The 22,365-nt window shown below is 38.2% G+C and overlaps 1 protein-coding gene across 1 annotated transcript; it reads left to right on the top strand.

Moving 5' to 3' along the window:
- The first annotated feature begins 964 nt into the window (after positions 1–964).
- LOC109045274 (ATP-binding cassette, sub-family C (CFTR/MRP), member 1) lies at positions 965–22,287 on the top strand. The gene is given in 32 exon segments (XM_042719875.1): positions 965–1,120; positions 3,055–3,231; positions 3,361–3,486; positions 3,661–3,798; positions 5,652–5,777; positions 5,867–5,928; positions 6,185–6,316; positions 6,409–6,636; positions 7,044–7,221; positions 7,768–7,929; positions 8,008–8,100; positions 8,179–8,382; positions 8,513–8,602; positions 9,243–9,277; positions 9,368–9,474; positions 9,719–9,788; positions 10,850–10,976; positions 11,630–11,806; positions 11,955–12,083; positions 12,217–12,403; positions 14,973–15,024; positions 15,456–15,579; positions 15,672–15,879; positions 17,605–17,915; positions 18,077–18,276; positions 18,406–18,532; positions 18,610–18,711; positions 19,667–19,813; positions 19,932–20,090; positions 20,235–20,401; positions 20,487–20,681; positions 20,841–22,287. Coding segments are annotated over 32 exon segments (4,497 nt in total). The 5' UTR covers positions 965–1,072; the 3' UTR covers positions 20,950–22,287.
- The last annotated feature ends 78 nt before the right edge of the window (positions 22,288–22,365 follow it).

The following is a 22,365-nucleotide window of genomic DNA, read 5'->3' as shown; positions in this document are numbered from 1 at the left end:
GTTTGACACATATTCAATTCAAGTTTCATATCTATAATGGCAAGCCGTTTTAACATTTAATCCTTACAAATTATTAGTATCTATTTTCATTCTAATAGTACTTTTTTATTTCCCATTATCTGTTCATTTAGTAGTACTTGTATCTAATAGGTTCAGAATATCTTTGGTCTAAAGGTTACTAGTAACTAAAAATCTACTGTTTCTTTTTTTATTATTAGTAAAGTATAAAGTATCTAGTATCTAATGAATAAGTACTAGTATATATTTAAAAAGGTAGTAGTAACTAAAGAATAAGTAGTAGTATTTAAAAAAATAAGTACTAGTACACATAAAATACTTGGTAAAAACAACTTAAATCCTCTAAATTAATCCGTAAGTATTAACTTCTAAGTTAAGTATTAAACCACCAATAGCAGAACGATGCCTCGTTTGACTCCTTATAGCACACCTATACATAAACAGTACACAGTTCTAAGAATGCATGTTAACATTCAAAGTAATTAAATTCAGTATCTTTACAAAAAAGTTATTTTATTTAATGCAAGGCATCAGACATTTCCATCACGTGAAACAACCGTTGAGACATGCTTTTAACTGTCATCTTGTCCCTATTTATTGCCTTACATAAAGTAAAATGACTTAGCCTACAGTACAGTAATGACTTTATAGATAAAATAAAATGTACACAAACCGTTAATTCACCTAACTGCTCTCTCCTGTATACGATAAACTATAAGTGAGATTGTCCGAGCCACTAACCCAACAGCTTGTTAACACAAAAACTACCCCCCCCCCATAAATCACCCAGCATTTAAAGAAAATAATGAATAAGTACTGGTAACAGGAAAATAGTCGGTTTTAAAGGGGGGAAATGTTTAAAATGTTACACTGTCATGTGTGTGACTCCCGTTGCGTCAGTTGTTAAATTGATGAAGTGACAGCACCCCCTATATGTCAGCTCATGCATCCCACTCTATATAGGTCCCCAACATCACAACACACACAGAGCAGTGCTTATGAAACGGAGGCAGTGTAAGCCCAGCACACTATAACAGATCCTTCCCTAAGGCGAATGGGTATTGACAGTTTCTGCAGTTTGGACGGTTCTGATCCATTTTGGGTGAGTAAATAAATAGTTCTACTGACGTGAACTGTGTTTTTCCGACTAAATTTTGTTTTCAACAGATTGCCAAGGCTCGCCGGTTTGTGTTCCGCAGCATGGAGACACTTGGCTGTGTCTCAAAACACCGCGAGCGGCCTACCTAGGCATCATTTCGGGGCGTCATAGGCGCGTTTGGACGGTTGTTTTTGGGGGTCAGAGAATTTCAGGCGTCTAGTGCAGGTCCGAAAAGATTAGTTTGGGTTGAATGCGCCTATAACGCCGAACTTTGCTGCCTAGGTAGACAGCGTAATAGGTTTTGAGACGTAGCCACTGTTGCTAAGCTAACCGGTTAGCCACACAGCAACTACCATATGCATATAACTCTCTGTGGACTTTAATACTGTAGTGTTGATATTTCTCTAGGACAGTCTAACCGTCTCATTTAAGAGTGATTTATAACACGATCACCTGCTCAATGTGTGTCGTTATCACAGCTTAAGGGTTGACTTGTCACTGCTCTGACTTGTTTTTGGTTAGATAATTCCTCTAACGCTAGGTAGTTTCCTCTTAACTAGAGAACTTATGTATTTATTCGTCATATTTAGAAATGATTAAGTCTTGTTTATTTGTGTTCCAGTTCGTGAAAGGTCTGATAGGTCAGTGGATTATCAGTATTATTAGTTGTAGTCTGACAGGTTTATTCAGTCAACTTGCCCTTCAGGATCAAAAGGCCATAACATTAAATAATCAATCACTCTGACAGATGACTGCATGCCAAGAAAACATGTCACTTTTCTTGAAATGCTCTCCGCTTTTATGTTTACATTGTTAGTCCTTTGTTTGTCCAAGGCTTCAATGCAATGAAAGATTATCAATGAATGGTTTGGAGGCATAGGGTGAAAAAACAACAACAACAAACATGTCCCATAACAATAATAATAATAAAATTGATATTATTTAAACTTTTTTTGTTTTTAACTTTTTTTTTTTTTAACTTAATAAAACTGGTGCTTTGTATTGCAATCACTTAATAAAACTGGTGCAACATATACTTAAGTTTAAAGAATTGTTTTCTTCCTTGTTAAAGTACTGGGAATTTGAGGTGAAAATGTTTTCATTTCTCATTAAAATTTTGTGAAGTGTAGCTAAATTGTTCAAACAACCTTTTTTATTACAGTAATTTAAAGGTACAGGAAATACTGCCATGACAAATAATTTACAATCGGAATAATGTATTATTTGCTTTTATCATTTTAAATTTTTCTCATGCTTTTCCCTCGTTACAATAACGAGAAATTAAGGGTAAAATTACATTTTCACAATGCAAACAGTCTTAACGGTCATAACATAGGCATTATTTTCTTTTAGCAAAACATATCTTCCTTACGGTGAATTTGGAGTGAAATGTGCAGTTCTTGATCGGTTTTGAAAGATCCACAACGTTAGTGCCATTACAGATCCAAAAAAGATGTTGAGGCTGTACAAGTGCATTTAGTTCAATAGCTCAAATGCCAAGAAAATAACATTTCATGTCCTGCTCTTGAAAATTTAGCAGAGCAACCTTTTATTTATTGATCTGTTTTTCCTTTTTATTTATTGATCTATTATTCCTCCTCAGAGACAGGATTATGGGAAGAGATGCTCCCTACAGAGAACAAGATTAGATTTTCTTTGTAAGAAAAGGTTCAGTTAATTTTTTAGGCATGTTTTGGATGTCACTACTAAGGAGACTTGTTTTTGTCAAGAAGCTGAAGACTCTCTGCTCTGTTGTGCAGAAAAGATTGCACTTGACTTTGGTTCTCTTATAAGATCGGCTCAAGAGTGTTTGTTCCTTGCACACATCATTAGATCTTTGTGTGCTTTGCTGGGGGCCTAGAGCTCTGTGTCTGCTCCAGTTGTTACTTTGTTTCTATGTTCGAAATGAAACACCCTTTTGTCCTCATGTTTTTCAGGATTGGAACCGGACATGGCAAACACACAATCCAGACCTGACACCATGTTTCCAGAACACAGTGCTGGTTTGGATACCCTGCCTCTACCTCTGGCTGTCTGCACCGTTCTATATCCTATACCTAAAAAGAAATGACCGTGGATACATATGCATGACCCACCTCAACAGAGCCAAAACAGTGAGTATTAACAAACAGGATTCCGATACGATGCCTTTTATGTAGCAGTGTGCTCAGCGAGTGTGTGTGTCCTGATAACTCTGCCCAGGGCAACAGCTGTTTCAAGGTCATGTGACTCTCCTCCAACAGGTTATTGGGTTTGCCCTATGGCTTATCTGCTGGGCAGATGTTTTCTACTCTTTCTGGGAAAGAGGCCATGATGCTACAATAGCCCCAGTCTACCTAGTCAGCCCCACAATGCTTGGTGTTACAATGGTGAGAACCGGTTTTCACAAAAGGAAGTGCTGAATTTAACTACTTTGCTTGTAAATTACTCTTCGCTCTGCATTGATTTCATATTCAAATTTTTCTGTTTCCTGTTTTCTTGCCTTGAGCAAAGGGAAACAAGTCATACAAATTCTCCCAAATATCATATTGGATGTGTTTTAGTTGCTGGCTACGTTCTTGATCCAGTATGAGCGGATGAAGGGGGTCCAGTCCTCAGGGGTGATGCTCAATTTTTGGCTGGTTGCCCTAGTGTGCGCTACAGTCACCTTTCGCTCCAAAATCCTGCATGCACTGACTGAGGTAAATATGACTTTTGCATTAAAACGAACACTTTTTGCAGTTCATGTAGTAATATATTTTTTTAATTCAGTGTGATGTAATTTATTTAGTTTTTAGTCTGAATGGCTAACAAGCACGTGTAATAAGAGATTTAGAAACCTGAGCCAATCCACATTCATAAGTGATTCCAAATCAGATTAAAATGAGATATTTTTGGGGGGCAATTCCCCTCAGTCTGAATTGGCAGATCACATTTGAAGTAGTTTTTTCGTCATTTGGAATGTGTTGTATGTAATGTCTGAATGCACTCATTTTTGTTAACTCTTTCCTCATATAGTGAACAGTGTAATAGAGAATTGTGTATGAGTGAATGAATGAATCAGCAGTTTTAGATGCTAGATGAATGTGTCAGATGTCTCTGTCGCTCGTGATCTCTCATGCACCACGTGGGTTCTACACCGCAGCAGAGGCCAAATTTCCTGTCCCTTCCCACACTGACAGCTACTCTTCAGTTTCTGTAGAAGAAAGATTCTCAGTATTATGTTGACTGTTGCATCATTAATATAGCAACCAATATATAATCATTGATATACAGGTGCATCTCAGAAAATTAGAATATCGTGAAAAAGCTAATTTTATTTTTGGCAACATTTCAAAAAGTGAAACTTTCATATATTTTAGATTCATTACATCTAAAGTAAAACATTTCAAAAATATAATTTTTTTTAAATCTAAAGTTGGCTGGCCAATCAAGCACAGTAATATCATGGTCAGCAAACCACTTGAAAGGTGTTTTGGCACTGTGGGCAGGTGCTAAGTCCTGCTGGAAAAGGAAATCAGCATCTCCATAAAGCTTGTCAGCAGATGGAAGCATATAGTGCTCCAAAATCTCCTAGTAGACGGCTGCATTGACTTTGGACTTGATGAAACACAATGGACCAACACCAGCTGACGTTATGGCACCCCAAATCATCACTGACTTTGGAAACATCACACTGGACTTCAAGCAGCTTGGATTCTGTGCCTCTCCAGTCTTCCTCCAGACTCCAGACCTTGATTTCCAAATTAAATTTACTTTTATCTGAAAAGAGGACATTGGACCACTGAGCAGCAGTCCAGTTATTTTTCACCTTAGCCCAGGTAAGATGCTTCTGTTGTTTCTGTTTCAGAAGTGGCTTGGTAGCTTTTTTCCTGAAGACGTCTGAGTGTGGTGACTCTTCTTCAGTCCACTCCTTGTGAAGCTCTCCCAAGTGTTTGAATCAGCTTTGCTTGACCGTATTCTCAAGCTTGCGGTTATCCCTGTTGCTTGTGCATCTTTTCCGACCCAATTTCTTCCTTCCAGTCAACTTTGCATTCAGTATGCTTTGATACAGCACTCTGAGAACATCCACCCCTTTCAGTAATGACCTTCTATGAATTTCCCTCTTTGTGGAGGGTGTCAATGATTGTCTTCTGAACTGTTGCCAAGTCAGCAGTCTTCCCCAAAAAAAACCTTCCCCCAAAAAAAACCTTCCCCCCAAAAAAACCTTTTGAAATAATGAAACTTTTGCAGTGAATCTAGAACATATGAAACTTTTTCACTGTATTCTTATTTTTTGAGATGCATCTGTACAGGATATTAAACAAACTGGATAAACAGATCATATTTCATCAATTGCAAAAGGACAGTCAGTTCTAAAGTACAGATTAAAAAACAAAAACAAATCAGGGGTGTGTTTCCCAAAACCCAAAACTTAGTTGGTTGGCAATGGGAAATTGCATTGCAACCAACAAAGTTGCTAACTTAGTTAGCAACTATGGTTTTGGGAAACGCACCCCAGGTTTGTTTGAAATGTGAGGAAATCCTTAAAATGTTGTTTGGTCTTTCCTTTCAGCCTGCCAGTGTGAATGTGTTCAAATATACCACCTTCTACATATATTACACCATGCTGCTCATCTCGCTGATCCTGGCCTGCTTGTCCGACCAGCCTCCGCTCTTTTCTCAGGCTGTCAAAGACTCGGTTAGTGAACTTTACTTAAAGAAGGTAGAGGAATGGCTTCTTATATGAATGTTGAATTGATGGCCAGTGCTGTGAATGTTTTTGTACAGAATCCATGTCCAGAGTTGGGAGCTTCATTCCTGTCCAGAATCACTTTCTGGTGGATCACAGGGTGAGAAAAATAAATGACTGCATCTCTATCACGCTTTCTTAAAAAAAAGAATTTTGCACAACAAAAATTTAGAAGGTGTATTCTGGCTCATGTAATTTCTTGATCCCATTCATCTCATCAATTTCTATCTTCTCTCTACTGTCTGAATCAGGTAAAAGTATCCATTTTGAAGAAGCATTCATTTTTTGCTTATGTATAAGCTTGTATTCGGACTGGATGTTTTTTCTTGATGTATGTTCCTCCTGTTTCCTCATAGATTAATGGTGATTGGTTATAAAAGGCCTCTGGAAGAGAAGGATCTGTGGTCGCTCAACACAGAGGATAAGTCTGAAAAAGTGGTGCCACAGCTGGTGCGCCGCTGGGACCAAGAATGCAACAAGGTCAAAAGGTCAGAAGTGAGAAGTCACTTTTTTTTTCTCAAGTAGACAACTTGCTACAAAAATGACTAATCCTCTGATTGGGTTATGCTTTTTGCTTTAGGCCCATAGATAAGACACTCTACTCCCCAAAAAGAGCAGCAAAGGGAGAAAAGAAGGAAGGACAACCAATAGAAGAGTCTGAGATTTTGCTTGCAAAAACCCTTCAAAAAACTGGCGAGCCATCCCTTTTCTGCGCGCTCTGCCGAACCTTTGGACCATACTTTCTCGTCAGCTCTCTGTATAAGATTATTCATGACATCCTGATGTTTGTTGGGCCAGAGATTCTCAGGTATGAATATACAGTGTCAGAATCATCTTTTTCTTTTTTCCATGTGCAATTATTCCCATCTGTGCCGAGTTCAGAAGCAGTAGTTCTCTGCAGGGGAAAGTGCAAGTGTGCCTTCTGCCTTTTATATGACTTTAACTCTGTGGGAAGGCCACTCTGTCAAAACAACAGCTGTGGCTCTTAAAAGAGCTCCAATGAAGAGTTGGTTTTGGCATGCTGAGAAGTTGTGCCATCAAATTGTGCACTGGACCATGTTTAAATCCTCTCTAATCCTTTGAAGTCTCGGCAGTGAACCTTTATCCAGTTTGCCCACTTTTCTTGCACTTGAATCCAGAAGAACTGCATTCTGCTGTGTGATTGACATGTTAATTTATACTCATGTGAGTTCGGTCTTTTTTTTTTTATCTTAGGCTACTGATCCAGTTTGTGAATGATTCAAGTGCCCCCACTTGGCATGGCTACTTCTACACCACCTTGCTGTTAGTTTGTACCTGCGTGCAAACCCTCATTCTGCAGAAATATTTCCACGTTTGTTTTGTGACAGGCATGAGGTTACGTACGGCCATTGTTGGTGCCGTGTACAGGAAAGTAAGTGTACTTTTGATTGCTAAAATATCTGTAACATGGAATAATACTGTGTTTATGCATATTTGGAGGTAATTTGTTTTACTCAAAAAACTTCAGAAAATGCATGTCAAATGTGAATATGCCATACTTTATCTCTCAGAACACAATTTTATTAAAATGTGTTTTTTAACGAAAATGACTTTTAAAGTTTATATACAGTACCATTCAAAAGTTTGGGGTCAGTAAGAGCTTTTTTTTTTTTTTTTAATATAATATATTGTAAAATGTTTTTTCGAAAATGTGTTGGTGAAAGAACAACATGCTCGCCAAGGCTGCATTTGTTTGATCAAGAAAACAATTACAATAATTTTTTGTATAATATATTGTAAAATGTATTTTGTTCATGTGATGGCAAAGCTGTATACTATAAATGTGCACTATAGATGTCTTTTACTTTCACTTTTGATCAAGTTAATGAATCCTTGCTGAATAAAGTAATTAATTTCTAAAAGTAAAAAAATTTAATGGTAGTGTAGTGATTTATAATATTTTCCTTCATTTTGTCAAGCCTTGGTCATTACCAATGCTGCCCGACGAACATCCACTGTCGGAGAGATTGTGAATCTGATGTCTGTAGATGCTCAGCGTTTTATGGACCTCATCACCTATATCAATATGATTTGGTCAGCACCTTTGCAGGTTATCCTGGCCCTATACTTCCTGTGGCAGGTATGTGCCTACACAAAGGTGTCTTTGCTTGTATGCTTATTTCATTACACATCACTCATCACATCACTTTTTGTTATAAATCTGGGTCCTTCTGTGCTTGCTGGAGTTGCTGTGATGGTGCTGATGGTTCCTCTAAATGCAGTCATTGCCATGAAAACTAAAACCTACCAGGTGTGTACCTCTTTTCCTGCTCAGCAGGCAATTTTGTTAATTAGATCGTCTTTGTTAATCTGACAAACTCACTCACAGGTTGCCCAAATGAAAAGCAAGGACAATAGGATCAAGCTTATGAATGAGGTGCTGAATGGCATTAAAGTCCTTAAACTCTACGCATGGGAACTGGCATTCAAAGACAAAGTTTCTGCCATCCGAGAGAGTGAATTGCGTGTGCTGATGAAGACGGCTTACCTTGGTGCTGTGTCCACCTTTACTTGGGTCTGTGCACCATTTTTGGTAGGTGGTGTCTTTTGAGTTCTAGTCTGGAAAGGTTTTTTTTATCTTTATTATAGCCCACTTTTATTTTGATGTTACCTTATGGTTGTGCAGTGACATTTGCTTTTGTCATCTTGTCTCTTTTACAAAGGTTGCCCTTTCCACATTCGCAGTATATGTGTTAGTGGATGACCATAATATTTTGGATGCACAGAAGGCATTTGTGTCACTGGCCTAAGAAGTATTCTGTTATTTAAATAATAAAGAACCATCTGCAAAATGAAATAATCATTCTCTTAAATTATTCTCTCTCTCTCTCTCTCTCTCTCTCTCTCTCTCTCTCTCTCTCTCTCTCTCTCTCTCTCTCTCTCTCTCTCTCTCTCTCTCTCTAATAACTCTAATAATAATAATAAAAGGACACCTTTTCATTTGTAATTTATCTTAAATCTAATTTTGTTAAAAAAGAAATTGTGAGAAAATTGTATTGTGAAATCAGCATCGTGAATCATATCACATCGTGAGTTGAGTGAATCGTTACATCCCTATATGCTTAAAATCTGATATGATAAATCAAAGAAGTATTCTGTTATTTAAATAATAAAGAACCATCTGCAAAATGATCTGATCTGTTACTTAAAATCTGATATGATAATGCAATATTATTCGAGCTGTGGGTTTTGTAATCCGTTGCACCCCTACTCTCTTGACTTGTTATTTGTTATTGAGTATAAGTTTTATGTCCGCAGTGAAGTTCAGCCGATTTCTTTTTTTTATTTATTTTTTTATTCGGGCTACTTAAATTCATTTTGGGCTACCAAAATCTGAAGAATGTCTGCCCGAAGGGCTACCAGCGATTTTGAAATTTTCCGAGCTCTGCTTAGAATGTGATAGAAGTTGTCACATCTCAACCATTTTTTGGCCACTTGGGATTGGATCAAGAAGGATAGCAAGGTTAACACGGAAATCCAGGAACTTGTCATGTGATTTAAATTTTTTTATGACTATGAATGTATTGCTTCCATCAGGCCAGTGTGTCTATGAAGCGTCTGCGTGTGTTTCTGTCCCATGAGGAGTTGGATGAAGACAATGTGGAGCGGCCAGCCATCACTGCATGTGAGTCGAGTGATTCAATCTGGAAATCTGGAATTAAACAAATGTGCCCTATTGTGGTGTGTATTTTTTAGTTTGCTATGCGTGTTTGACTCACAAAGCAGTCCTCAAACAGTTTCCACAGACAGACATAAAACAGCATTGTATGAGAGAGTAGTAGCTGTTCAGTAGATATGTGGGTTTAAAGACATCCAGTGTGTTTTGATGTTCACTTAAGAGACTTCATTGTTGTTTCCTACTCATCCAGCTCCTGACAGCATCAGGATTGTGGATGGAGCTTTCAGCTGGTCTAAACACGACTCCCCTACTTTGAAGAGGTAACACCGTTTTCTTTGCATGTAAAAGAGACACTATGTGATCCAATGAATAGCAACTTTTTCAGTGTTATAGAGTACTAGGGATGGGAATTGTACGAAATTTCATTCTGATGAACGATTCCATGTACAACTATTTTATTACTTTTAAAGAAGCACCAATTTCCCTCAACAATTAGTCAAAACTAAACACAAACAACACTTTTTTGATAACAATGATCACTTTTATTTGAAGTACAATTTGTTACCCAAAAAATATTTTTAGAATGTGTTTTTTTTAACTTAAACACCCTGTCAGTGACGAGTCTAGCAAGACTGATTAGCCATTTGTTTGACTATACCGGTCATACAGTATTTTTATTGTTATATGCAACAGCAACAATGCAAAAGTCTATTTATAAGGCAGTAAATGCCACAGTTTACAGTATTTCAGTACTGTTTCTGCCCACATTAGAAAACATTCAAGAAACGTTAATGTAACAGAACGTCATGAAAATAATCCGATTTTTGTGCTTAATATCCGTTATCAGTTCCCAGCTCTATGCACTCTACACAAATGTTGTTTTTATTACTTTCAAGGCATCAGAATGACTTTTAGCATTGACATGAATATTGCGGTTACATAGAGCAGAGCCAGTGAAACAGGCTGCTGAGGACATTACAGGCAAGTACATGTGCATGAACCCCGATACAGGAGAGCATCAATCGCCAGAGGAAATGTAATCTGGTCAATCTAAACTGATAATAATGAGAGGGAGAATGAAATTTGGGTATGCTGAATTGCTTCAATCTTAGGTTAATTTCTATCTCATTTACTTCAAATCATGCATTGAACTGTATAATTTGACTTGCATTGTTGTTCACTCTGAGAACAATTCAATCAGTACACTCTGAAGGATTTGCCCGAAATATTCAATCATCAATGAAGTGAATGAAGAAATCTAAATGAATGAATGAACTCTTTTATACCGTCATGACACAATGCCGCCTCTGTCCACATTTTGCTTGAACTCTGTTGTTGTTTGTATCTGTTCTTGTCTCATCGTGTCTTTCTGTCTCTTCAGGATTAATGTGCGTGTACCTGAGGGGGCGTTTGTTGCTGTGGTGGGGCACGTGGGTTCAGGGAAATCTTCTCTGCTTTCAGCTTTGCTGGGAGAGATGCAGAAGCAAGAAGGATCTGTCTCGATCAAGGTACAGACACAAGCTATGTGTGTCTTTATTGCAAGGTTGCCTGAAATGATTTTGTGTGGAAACAGTGGCTCTTTGAGTTAAGTGCTTTGTTGTATTTAAGTTAAATAGATTATGTACTGTTTGCACTGGGGCATTTCAGACCACTAGATTTCCCATTATAATTTAATATTATATTATGTATAAAATATAATTTACTATAATTTTTTTGCATAAAATACTCATAGCTTTTATATTACATCATTTCATTATATTAGCAGCATAACAATGTACTGAAAATTTGAATTAAAGTTTGAATTTCGTAAGTATTTGGTTTGTTCCCTTGATTGGTGTCAACTCCACATGATTTGAAAATGTTCCAAAAAGCGTCTTGTGCTTCTGTGAAAGCAAGAACATCTGACTGTCACATGATCAATGTCCCAAATTTATTTATTTGATTTTGAAATGGTTCATTACATGCCAAAACCTGTCTTTGTTTTGATTTATTAATAACAATGCCTTAAAGACATTTAAGATTAAAATGAAGCTTAAGAACAGTATGAAAGAAAAATATCAGTTTTTCAAAGCGGTCCAAGAATTTTGGTGCCCACTGTGTATTTGGATAACATTGATAATAGGATGATAAAGAAATACATTGAGTATCTGATGTTTTTCAGGGCTCTGTGGCTTACGTGCCTCAGCAGGCCTGGATTCAGAATGCCACTCTGAAAGACAACATTTTGTTTGGACGGGAGGCAAAAGACAGCTGGTATGAGAAGGTGGTGGAGGCGTGTGCTCTCCTACCAGACCTGGAGGTCCTACCTGGAGGAGACTTGACAGAAATTGGGGAGAAGGTATATAAAGACTTTAGAAAGATTCATACACAAGCACGATAGATTGAGGGTTAATGTTGCATGGTGTCACAGGTTGCTTTTAATGCAGCAATCTGACATGATTTAAATAGCAGTCAGTTGGGTTAATCATGTGACATTGTAATTTTAGGGTGTGAATCTGTCTGGAGGTCAGAAACAGCGGGTGAGTGTGGCCAGGGCTGTGTACTGCAACTGTGCTGTGTATCTGAAACACATCTTTGAGAAGGTCATCGGACCTCAAGGGTTGCTACAGGGCAGAGTAAGGCCATTTTAGCCATGTATTATCCAAATATATCTCTTGTAGACATTTCACATCACACATGGTACTCTTTCAGACTCGGGTTCTGGTTATCTCTTGTAGACATTTCACATCACACATGGTACTCTTTCAGACTCGGGTTCTGGTTACCCACGGGCTGAGCTTCCTGCCCCAGGCTGACCTGATTCTGGTGATGGTGGATGGGGAAATAACAGAGATGGGCTCTTACACGGAGCTGCTGGGCAGACAGGGTGCTTTTGCTGAGTTCCTGCGTACCTACGCCAGCACAGAGCAGGAGGAGGTGGAGGAGTCAGTGGGAGGTGAGGCTGGCCTCCTCGTATCTGAACTTCTTTCATGCGTCTGTCCTTTCACATAGCCGTTAAACTAAATGATTACTATTGTTCACAAATTAATCCGTGTCTAGTGATCTTTTTTTGGTCTGTATGTCTGTGTTTTCATCTCTATTTGTTCTTTTGTTGTGTCTCCTCTGTTGGCTCTTCAGAGGAGGGAGGGGAGGCAGAGGACAAAAAAGGGAAATCTGAAGGTTTGAGGGTGTAATTTGTCCCCGGGCCATATAAATTGAATAGACCTGCCTGTATTGCATGTTAGAATAGGGCTTATTATCCTGGTCTGAGGACTGAAATATTTGAGGAGCACACAGTTGTTTAATACTTTCCCACTTCATTACTATTGGACTCACAACCCTTAGATTTACCTTTTACACATCCTTGCAATGCGCTTCATTTTGATGGAGTAAATGGTACCCCTTTTCAAAGTAATAGAATTGGATCCCCTCTCAGCTCACTTGAGAGCCATGCAATGATGTGAGTTTTACTACATAATTCATGCATGACACTTTTTGAGAAAATACACTACTGTTTAAAGTCTCCTATTCTCACCAAGACTGCATTTATTTGATCAAAACATGAATAAATTAATAAAAAACAAAGCCTTCATGCTTAATGCATTATAAAAGTAGTTATAATACATTGTCTTCCAGAGCACCTTATAATGCGTTGTACAATCTCATAAATAATTGTAACCACAGTTAATACATTATACCATTTATCAACACTATGCATTTTAAATTAGGTTGTAATTATTTATGTATTGCAATGACCATTACAAATAATTATAATGCATTATACCATTCATTAACCCTTTATATTGCATTATACCTAAAGGCTTTACGTAAAGTGTTACCAAAATAAGAACTGTAATATTGTGGAAAAATTATTACAATTATAACTGTTATTAAAGGGGTCATATGATGCGATTTAAATTTTTCCTTTCTCTTTGGAGTGTTACAAGCTCTTGGTGCATGAAGAAGATCTGTAAAGTTGCAAAGACTAAAGTCCCAAATTTAAAGAGATATTCTTTATCAAAGTTAAGACTCTGCCACGCCCCCCTAAAACGGCTCATTCAAACACGCCCCCACATGTCTACGTCACTATTTGGAAATATTTGCGTGATGCCGCCCAAATGTTCATGCAAAGAAAGAAGGCGTGGTTTCAGTAACCGCAGTTAATGTTGAAGCAGCCATGTCAGGGAGATGCTGTGTGTTTCTAGGCGAAAGCAAAAGCACTTTATTTGGCCTTCCGAAAGTAGATTACCTTAAGATGCGTGCGTGCGTGCGTGTGTGTGTGTGTGTGTGTGTGAGAGAGAGAGAGAGAGAGAGAAAGAGAGAGAGACCGTCACACAGTGGATTGTGTACTGCAAACACATACGATCTTCTTCACTGTGTCTGTCACGCGATTCTGTTCCCCTTTTGGGCTTGAACTGATGGTAAAACTAAGGACATTATTAACTGTCTTTACATTTATTTTGAAAGATGAAGCTTGCGATTATGGAAAGGGGCATTACATTTCTGACGAGTGCTTGCGGTGATCGGCCAATCACAATTCACTGGGTCAGTTGGCCAATCAGAGCAGACTGCTCTTGTCAGAAGGAGGGACTTTGTAGAAAATGATGCGTTTGAGAGAGGCGGGGCACAGAGGACCTACAATGATGTACAATATTTGAAAAATAATGTGTTTTTTGAACATTAAAGCATGTCAACATATTCTGTTACTCCAAATACACAAAATAATGATCTTTAAAAAGCATTATATGACCCCTTTAATAACTGTTTTCTATTTTAAAATGTAATTTGTTTCTGCGACGGCAAAGCTGAATTCAAATGATCCTTCAGAAATCATTCTAATATGCTGATTTGGTGCTCAAGTGATTTTTTTTTTTTTTTTTTTTTTTTTTTGAATAGAAGGTTCAAAAGAATAACATTTATTTGAAATAGAAATTGTATTTAAACATGATATTTATAAATAAGATAATTTCATTTAAGATATCCAGGAAAAGGTGTTTGTAGTCTGTGCAGGACATTTACGTTCATCATTTTTGTTAGAATGCAGCACTGTGAATGGCTTCAACCTTTGAAATTCACCAGGCTTGTCACTCTGTCAGTTCCTCATGTGTCCGAGGTGCTGGGCAGCCTGCTGGTGATTCTTCTAACCTTAACCCACACCTCTGAGCCTAAAACACTGGTTTAGTGTCTACAGTTTTGATAGACTGTCTTTCATTTCAGCTGGCCTAAGAGGTGTGGTTGCTTAGAAGCAAATTACGATTGTCTTTTATTGCCACATTAAATATAGGCATGTTTGTAATCAAATGTGGCCTGGTCTTTTAGTTGCTGCTTTATTACAAAATCTGTTGCAAAACGATACTGTTGCATAGGTGCTTTTGAATGACATGATTTATAGATCATACTGAGAAAGCTTGGCTTCTGTAACAGAATAGTTTAAGGAGTCACTGGTATGGACATGGAAAAGCATGAAGCATGCAGGAAGATGTGTGTAATTCTGTCTGATGTAGAAAATATTTTCTCATCCACAGAAGCAGTTCCACGGAAAGGACTTGAGAATGGGGGCCCTGCTGCTGTGTTGGGGTAAGAGATACCGACTTCTTATTTTGATTCATGAATAAACACTGTGACTAGACACGTTTCAACAGGATGAATCACTAGTGGCGAGACATTTTGTCTTTCCTAATTTTCTGTATATGTCTTCTGAAGTCTCATGATAGATTTGTGTGAGAAACAGATGGAAATTTAATTGGTTATTCACTGATAATTTTATTTGTGAGCAAATCAAGAGTTGTTGAATCAGTCATTCCACATGCCTTCCATCAGTTTGACAGATAAAAAACAAGAGCAAAACCTTACTGCATCACTCACTCATTTATGCTAGATACTAAAAATGACTTGTTATGGTTGATAAAGACCCTGTCTTATATGTAACAACCATTTAACATTTTATGTCATGTACTAATAATATTTGGACATTATTTGCTAGCCTGCTCTATCTCTGTGTGCTGTAGGCAGAGTCAGATCTCTCTTAATGCAGCAGGCAAAACTGAAGCCAATGATGTTGCGGCTGCAAAGACGACCAAATCCACAGAAGCTGCCCGACTGACTGAGGCTGACAAGGCCAACACTGGCAGGGTATGAGTCAGCCATCTCTATGTCAGGATGCGAGATCATGGTTACTATTTCCATCTGATTTTGAGATTTAGTGAATGTTGTGTGTTATGCAGGTAAAGCTGTCTGTGTTTTGGGAGTACATGAAGGCTATCGGCTTGCCCCTGTCCATCTTCAGTATCTTTCTGTTCTTCTGTCATCATCTGTCCTCTCTGGGCTCAAACTACTGGCTCAGTCTCTGGACCGATGACCCTGTTATCAACAACACACAGCCCAACAGAGAGATGCGTTTAGGGGTATATGGAGCCTTTGGACTCACACAAGGTAATTTAAAGGGGGCATAACACACAGTTTCACCCAATCTCATGTTAATCTTGAGTACCTATAGAGTAGTACTGCATCCTTCATATCTCTGAAAAGTCTTTAGTTTTATCATATTTATAAAAGAAAGATAGAAAAAGTTATCTCCGGAAAAAGCCGAGCTCCTGGAGGCGCGCCGTGGGCGGAGCTAAAGAGTGACGAGCACTTGAGCGCCGATTCGCCAAATGCCGACATTTGATGCGGTTTCACTTCCTGTCTGCAGTTCTGAATCATGACCGTGAACTTTTATAGCTGGGGCCGCTCCATCTTTTAGTATCAAACAATGTGCAAATCCAGGGTCGAACTGGGCCTTGTTTGTAAAACGTTCATCAACAAACACACTAGTGAAACTCTCTTGCTACCCCGGAAAAACTAACTATCCACTGTTTACATAACGCTGGATTCTTTAGGAAGCTGAACAAAGTTATCTTTCACTTGCAACCAAAAACACACTTCTTTGGAGACGTTCTTCCCGAGCAAGTCCTGTGCAGTGCTGCTGCCGGATGGAGCTCGTTGATGGGCGCAATCTCGCTCTCGCTCTGATCGATGCGTGCACGATTTTCCAGGAGAAATGCCCATATAAGGAGTTCCACCCTCGTCTATGTCATGAAGAGCCACGATCGGAAAAAAAAAGCTCTAAGAAACTTGTACAAACCCGGAAGTAAGATTTTTTTTTTTGGCACAGAAATACTCCATCATACGTCCAAATTGTTTTTTGAAACTTTGTCCATGCTTAGCATGAGAATCCAACTCTTTAACAGTGTAAACATCTCTGAATGCATGAAACAGCATTGTACCCCCCTTTAAGAGACATTCATGTTGTTGTGTGTTATTGCATATATTTATAGTTTAAATTCCTGAAAACTTGCTTTTAAAATGACACCTTGTATTCAAGGTTTCATAGCCTCCTCAACCAAGCTTTTAGATTAGCTTGTAGTTACATGGATAAATGAATATTCCATAGTTATGTAATGTACAAAAAGTCTTTAAAATTAACAGTAATGCAGTTTAACCTGAATATTTCAGTTATTTAAATATTAAAATATTTTGATTCCAATCAACAGTACAGCAAAAATGATAAGTGCACACATCCAGCAAGCCAGAAATCTCAGTGAGAGTGAGCAACTACAAAAATCACGAAAAGGAAAAAGTTGGTACACCAGAGCTTCATAAACCATCAGTGAAGTTTCAAGGCATATGGTCACTGTTGTTTAGAACATGTAATAAAAAATGTTTCTTGGTGTGCCAACGTTTTTCTTTTTCTTAATAAAATATTACATCATTGGAATACCTTTTTCAAATACCTTCCAAAATTCACTAAAATATATATATATTTTTAAATGCCATCTCAATTTAATATGTGATATATAGCTGCGAATTAATAATGATGGTATTTTCATAAATGTATATATATTTTTTTTTTACATTTTAAGGTAAAATTTTGAGTATTGTTTAATGCCAAAATTGTGTGTCAAGCATTTTTATTTAAAATAAATGTTAAATTGCCTCTTAAGAATATTTTTTTATGCAACTCTGTATCCTTCTATATTATTTTTTGTCATTAATATACTTGCGTGTAGTTATTTTCATTTATTTATTAATATTTAAGCATATTTGTCCAGTAACCAGTTTGATTCAGAAAAGCCAGATTTCTCTCTTTCTTCCTTTTTTTCATTTTCTCTCTGACAGGCATTGCAGTGTTCTGCTATTCTGTGACGGTGTCTGTTGGTGGGATCTTAGCCTCCCGCTACCTGCACCAGACGATGCTCTACAACGTCCTGAGATCGCCCATGTCTTTCTTCGAACGCACACCCAGTGGCAACCTGGTCAACCGCTTTGCCAAAGAGACGGACACCATTGACACAGTCATCCCTAGCATCATTAAAATGTTCATGGGCTCCATGTTTAATGTGCTGGGTTCATGTGCTGTCATCCTCATCGCCACTCCGCTGGTGGCCATCATCATCCCGCCTCTGGGCCTGCTTTACTTCTTTGTACAGGTCAGTCAGTTATTTTACCTTGCAGCTGCTTGTTAGAAAAGGCTAGTTATTCTTTAGGCTAAAAAAAACATTTAGATCGAAATGGTTCGAGATCTAAAACTTCAGTGTAAGTGTAGTAATGCTGGGTGCTGCTCTAACATTTGCCTTTTTGTCTCTGTTAGCGTTTCTACGTGGCGTCCTCTCGGCAACTAAAACGACTGGAGTCTGTGAGCCGCTCTCCTGTCTACACACACTTCAACGAGACGCTGCTGGGCACCAGTGTGATCAGAGCATTTGGAGAGCAGCAACGCTTCATCAGAGAGAGTGACGGAAGAGTGGACCACAACCAAACAGCTTATTTCCCCAGCATTGTAGCCAACCGGTGAGAATTTGCAGAAGATCACCAGTTTTTTTTATTTTTTTTCTGGTTTAAGTGTAATTAAGTTTGATGTAGTAGTAGTGTTTTGTTTTTTGGAAAGTTGATGATTTGTGTGTCTTTGTGCCTCCGCAGATGGCTGGCAGTGAGGTTAGAGTTTGTGGGCAACTGTATTGTGACATTTGCAGCGCTTTTTGCAGTGATGGCCAGGGACAGTCTGAGTCCAGGTATCATGGGGCTGTCCATCTCGTATGCGCTGCAGGTCAGTCTAACTTCTAAAATGATGAGATACAGACCAAATGTACATCCAAATCCTTACTAGTTCCGTATTTCTCACAGGTCACAACATCTTTGAACTGGCTGGTGCGGATGTCCTCTGAGGTGGAGACTAACATAGTGGCGGTGGAGAAGGTGAAGGAATATGGAGACACAGAGAAAGAGGTCAGTGCACCATCAGGCAGATTGTGTGTGTGTTCAGTCTGTTCTTGTGTAGAGTGCAATCTGTGATTAGCCCTGTTTCCTCCCTTATCTCACACTGTACTAGAGAGATGAGGATATTTAGCACACATGGAGGGGTGGGGGATAGTATATGTCCACAAAATGTGGTACTAGTTTCTGGAGCTTTGGGTAATTTATTTGACGTCTCCATGGACTTTTCCTTTGCCAACATCAGGATTTTAGACTAAAATTTGTATTAATGTATGAAAGGATCATCTATGTCTGTGATCTTGTAACTGGTCTTTTTTCCATTAGGTATGCTGATCACTGGTCAAGGTTTTTTTTTTAATTTTTACTATTTCTAATGAACTTTTTTTTCTTCACTTGCTAAATTTAAATGGACCGGCAGTTTGACAAATTAATTTTTAAGTGATTTTTACGTATGATTTTTATGAATGATTATGCACACTTTATAAAAATTTGATTATTTATACTAACATTCAAATGTTAATCATTTTTATTCAGCAAGGATGCATTAAATTGATCAAAAATGACAGTATATACAGTGTCCACACACACACACACACACACACACACACACACACACACACACACACACACACAAAGAGAAAGATATCTAAGGATCATGTGACACTGAAGACTGGAGTAACAGCTTATGAAAATTCAGCTTTGCATCACAGGAATAAATTACACTTAATTACATTTACATTTAAACATTACACTTAAACATCCTACCCGCCCCAGACTTCTAAACAGTAGTGTAATAAGCAGTCAGCTAATTCAAATAGTATTAGATGAGCTACAGGATGTCACACTGCAGGACATATCAATGTCCCAAAAGTGTTTCAAGTTAACTTCATGTATTTCTGGTTTCCATGTTAAAGATGGATTGCTGAGATGTGACTGGTCTATGCTGCATTAAAGTCTCTGTTTACAGGCTGAATGGAGGTTGGAGCACTCAACTCTGCCTGCTGGCTGGCCGACCACTGGTCATATTGAAATCCGCAACTTTGGCTTGAGATACAGAGAGGACTTAGAGCTGGCTATTTCTGATATCTCGGTCAACATTGAGGGAGGAGAAAAGGTGCCTGGAGCCATTGCAATATTCAGAATCTGCTCAAGCTTTGACTTCATCGAGAAACCGTTTTTTTCCTTATAAACATGCAACGTTAATCATGTATGTATGTGTGTGTTTTTCTTAGGTGGGAATTGTGGGTAGGACAGGAGCAGGAAAATCCTCACTGACATTAGGGCTCTTCCGCATCATCGAGGCAGCTCAGGGGGAGATTTGTATAGATGGAGTCAACATTGCTAAGCTGGGCCTGCATGAGCTACGATCCAGAATCACAATCATTCCTCAGGTACCACACTTAAATACACATAAACATTGAAAAGTCACTCATTTGAGGACACCAACAATAAAGTTTTCAATCTGTTGATTTGCTTTCTTGCCAATGAAAATTGAACTCTTTTCGTATTTCTAAACACCTATTCCTCTGTCTCAGGATCCAGTGCTGTTCTCTGGTTCCTTGCGTATGAATCTGGACCCCTTTGATGGCTACACTGATGAGGAGGTCTGGAGAGCTCTGGAACTCGCACATCTCAAGAACTTTGTGTCTGGCCTGCCTGACAAACTCAACCATGAGTGTTCAGAGGGAGGAGAGAATCTCAGGTACAAACCCCTTCTCAGCAGTGTTTACTCATCATTTGAATAACATCTGATAGGACTGTTTCTGACCGGATATTCTGGGCTTCAGTTTGGGTCAGCGGCAGCTGGTTTGCCTGGCCCGAGCCCTCCTGAGGAAGACCAAGATTCTTGTTTTGGATGAAGCCACTGCGGCTGTAGACCTGGAGACGGACAATCTGATTCAGTCCACTATCAGAACTCAGTTTGAGGACTGCACCGTTCTGACCATCGCCCACCGTCTCAACACCATCATGGACTACACTAGGTATAACATTTTTTTTTAAAATAACGAAACTTCAAGAAGAATAAATAATAATAAAAAAATTATATAAATAATAATAAAATTGAAAGACTACACTCACGCACTGTTATAATTGTTATATAATAATTCTTTAAAAATGTTCTCTCAACGTTTTCTTAAAAGGGTGCTGGTTCTCGATAAAGGCCACATGGCAGAATTTGGTTCTCCGTCCAATTTAATTGCCAAGAAGGGAATTTTCTACAAGATGGCCAAAGACTCCGGTTTGGTCTGAAAAATAGAGGGGCTGAAGAGCCCTCTGTTCATCCAGGACATATCACTGACTAGAGCCCTTGGAGAGTGGACCTTGCGAGACATGGACTCTGAAGGTACCTCTTCTGTGGGCCTGGAGCTCACACACACACAATGTGAACATGACACCACTCCATCCTCAGCTGTTGTAGCCCTCCGTTTTCAATCACATTTTAAAGATTTCACTGCAAATGTTGCTTTAAAGGTTTTATGCTGCCAACATTTGGGAGGTTTGAAACTAGTTTGATTTATTCATGGCTGTTTTTGTTGTCAATTTCATTTGGAAGACTTCTCAGTTTACCACTAAGCCACACTTTGCTGCTAGTGGTTGATTGTGAGTAATGAAAACAATTATATTTGCAACTTTTGTTTCACTAGAAAGAGTAAAGAACAAAGTTTCTCTGTGCAGTTTACCATTGATGCAGTGATCAATTGTGTATTGACCAAACAGCTGCTGGAAAATCCCTCCATGCGCATGAGGTACTTCATCCCAAGCCAAAGTTAATATTTGAAGCCATTCTCATTATCAAAGAAGCGACACATTTGAAAATTCTAGTTTCATCTCCATTGTTTTCTCTCATTTAATCTTTATTTATGGTTTGAGAAAATCTGTTACAATATTTATTACTGGGTATCTTCCATTAATGGTGACTTTAGCATCATCTTACCAATATCATGCAGTAGAGTCTATACTGACCTTCTGTTTTCATTGGTAATATATTTAGTTGGTGTGTTTGATTAATGTTCTTTGTTTACTATTATTTCTCAGTGATCATTTCACCAAAAAAATTATGAACGCACTTACTGTTCTTAATAAAAACCTCAAACTAGGGTTTATTTTTCAGCTTTGTTGGGAGTGATGTTTTAAAAACAAGTAGGAATAATGCCACTTTAAGGTCAGATACCTAAATTGTAGTAGTTCTTTAAGGACAGGTTGTCTTGTAGATGGCCATACCTACTGTGCTGTGTGCTTCACTCTGTGTGCTGTATACCATATTTCTGTTGAATGTATGTTTGTGTGTCACGTTGTTTCATTCATCAGTACCTCCACTCTAGTTGTTTCATTCATCAGTACCTCCACTCTAGATCATTTAAGCCTTCTGAGTTTTTAAAGGCCAATCAGTTTTTTTTAAAGAACTGACAAAGACACACTTTGAATGATAAAAAAATATATATCTGATTTGTTACATATTTATATGATTTGTATGTAAACATAATGTTATTATTTGATATTTGTATACATGCACTAGTTTTAAGTGTGCTTAGTTTCATAAATCAGGCTGATGTGTACAGGGGAAATATGAATAAATTTTTGTAAAGAGCCTTTTGTTAGTGTTTTTTACAGTGTTGTACTTTTGAAATCAGTCTTTCAAAATGTTTTGTCACCGTGAGAAGGAAA

Source organism: Cyprinus carpio, chromosome B3 (genome assembly GCF_018340385.1).
Source record: "Cyprinus carpio isolate SPL01 chromosome B3, ASM1834038v1, whole genome shotgun sequence".
NCBI classification, from domain to species: domain Eukaryota; kingdom Metazoa; phylum Chordata; class Actinopteri; order Cypriniformes; family Cyprinidae; genus Cyprinus; species Cyprinus carpio.
This window is presented reverse-complemented; position numbering and strand designations above follow the sequence as displayed.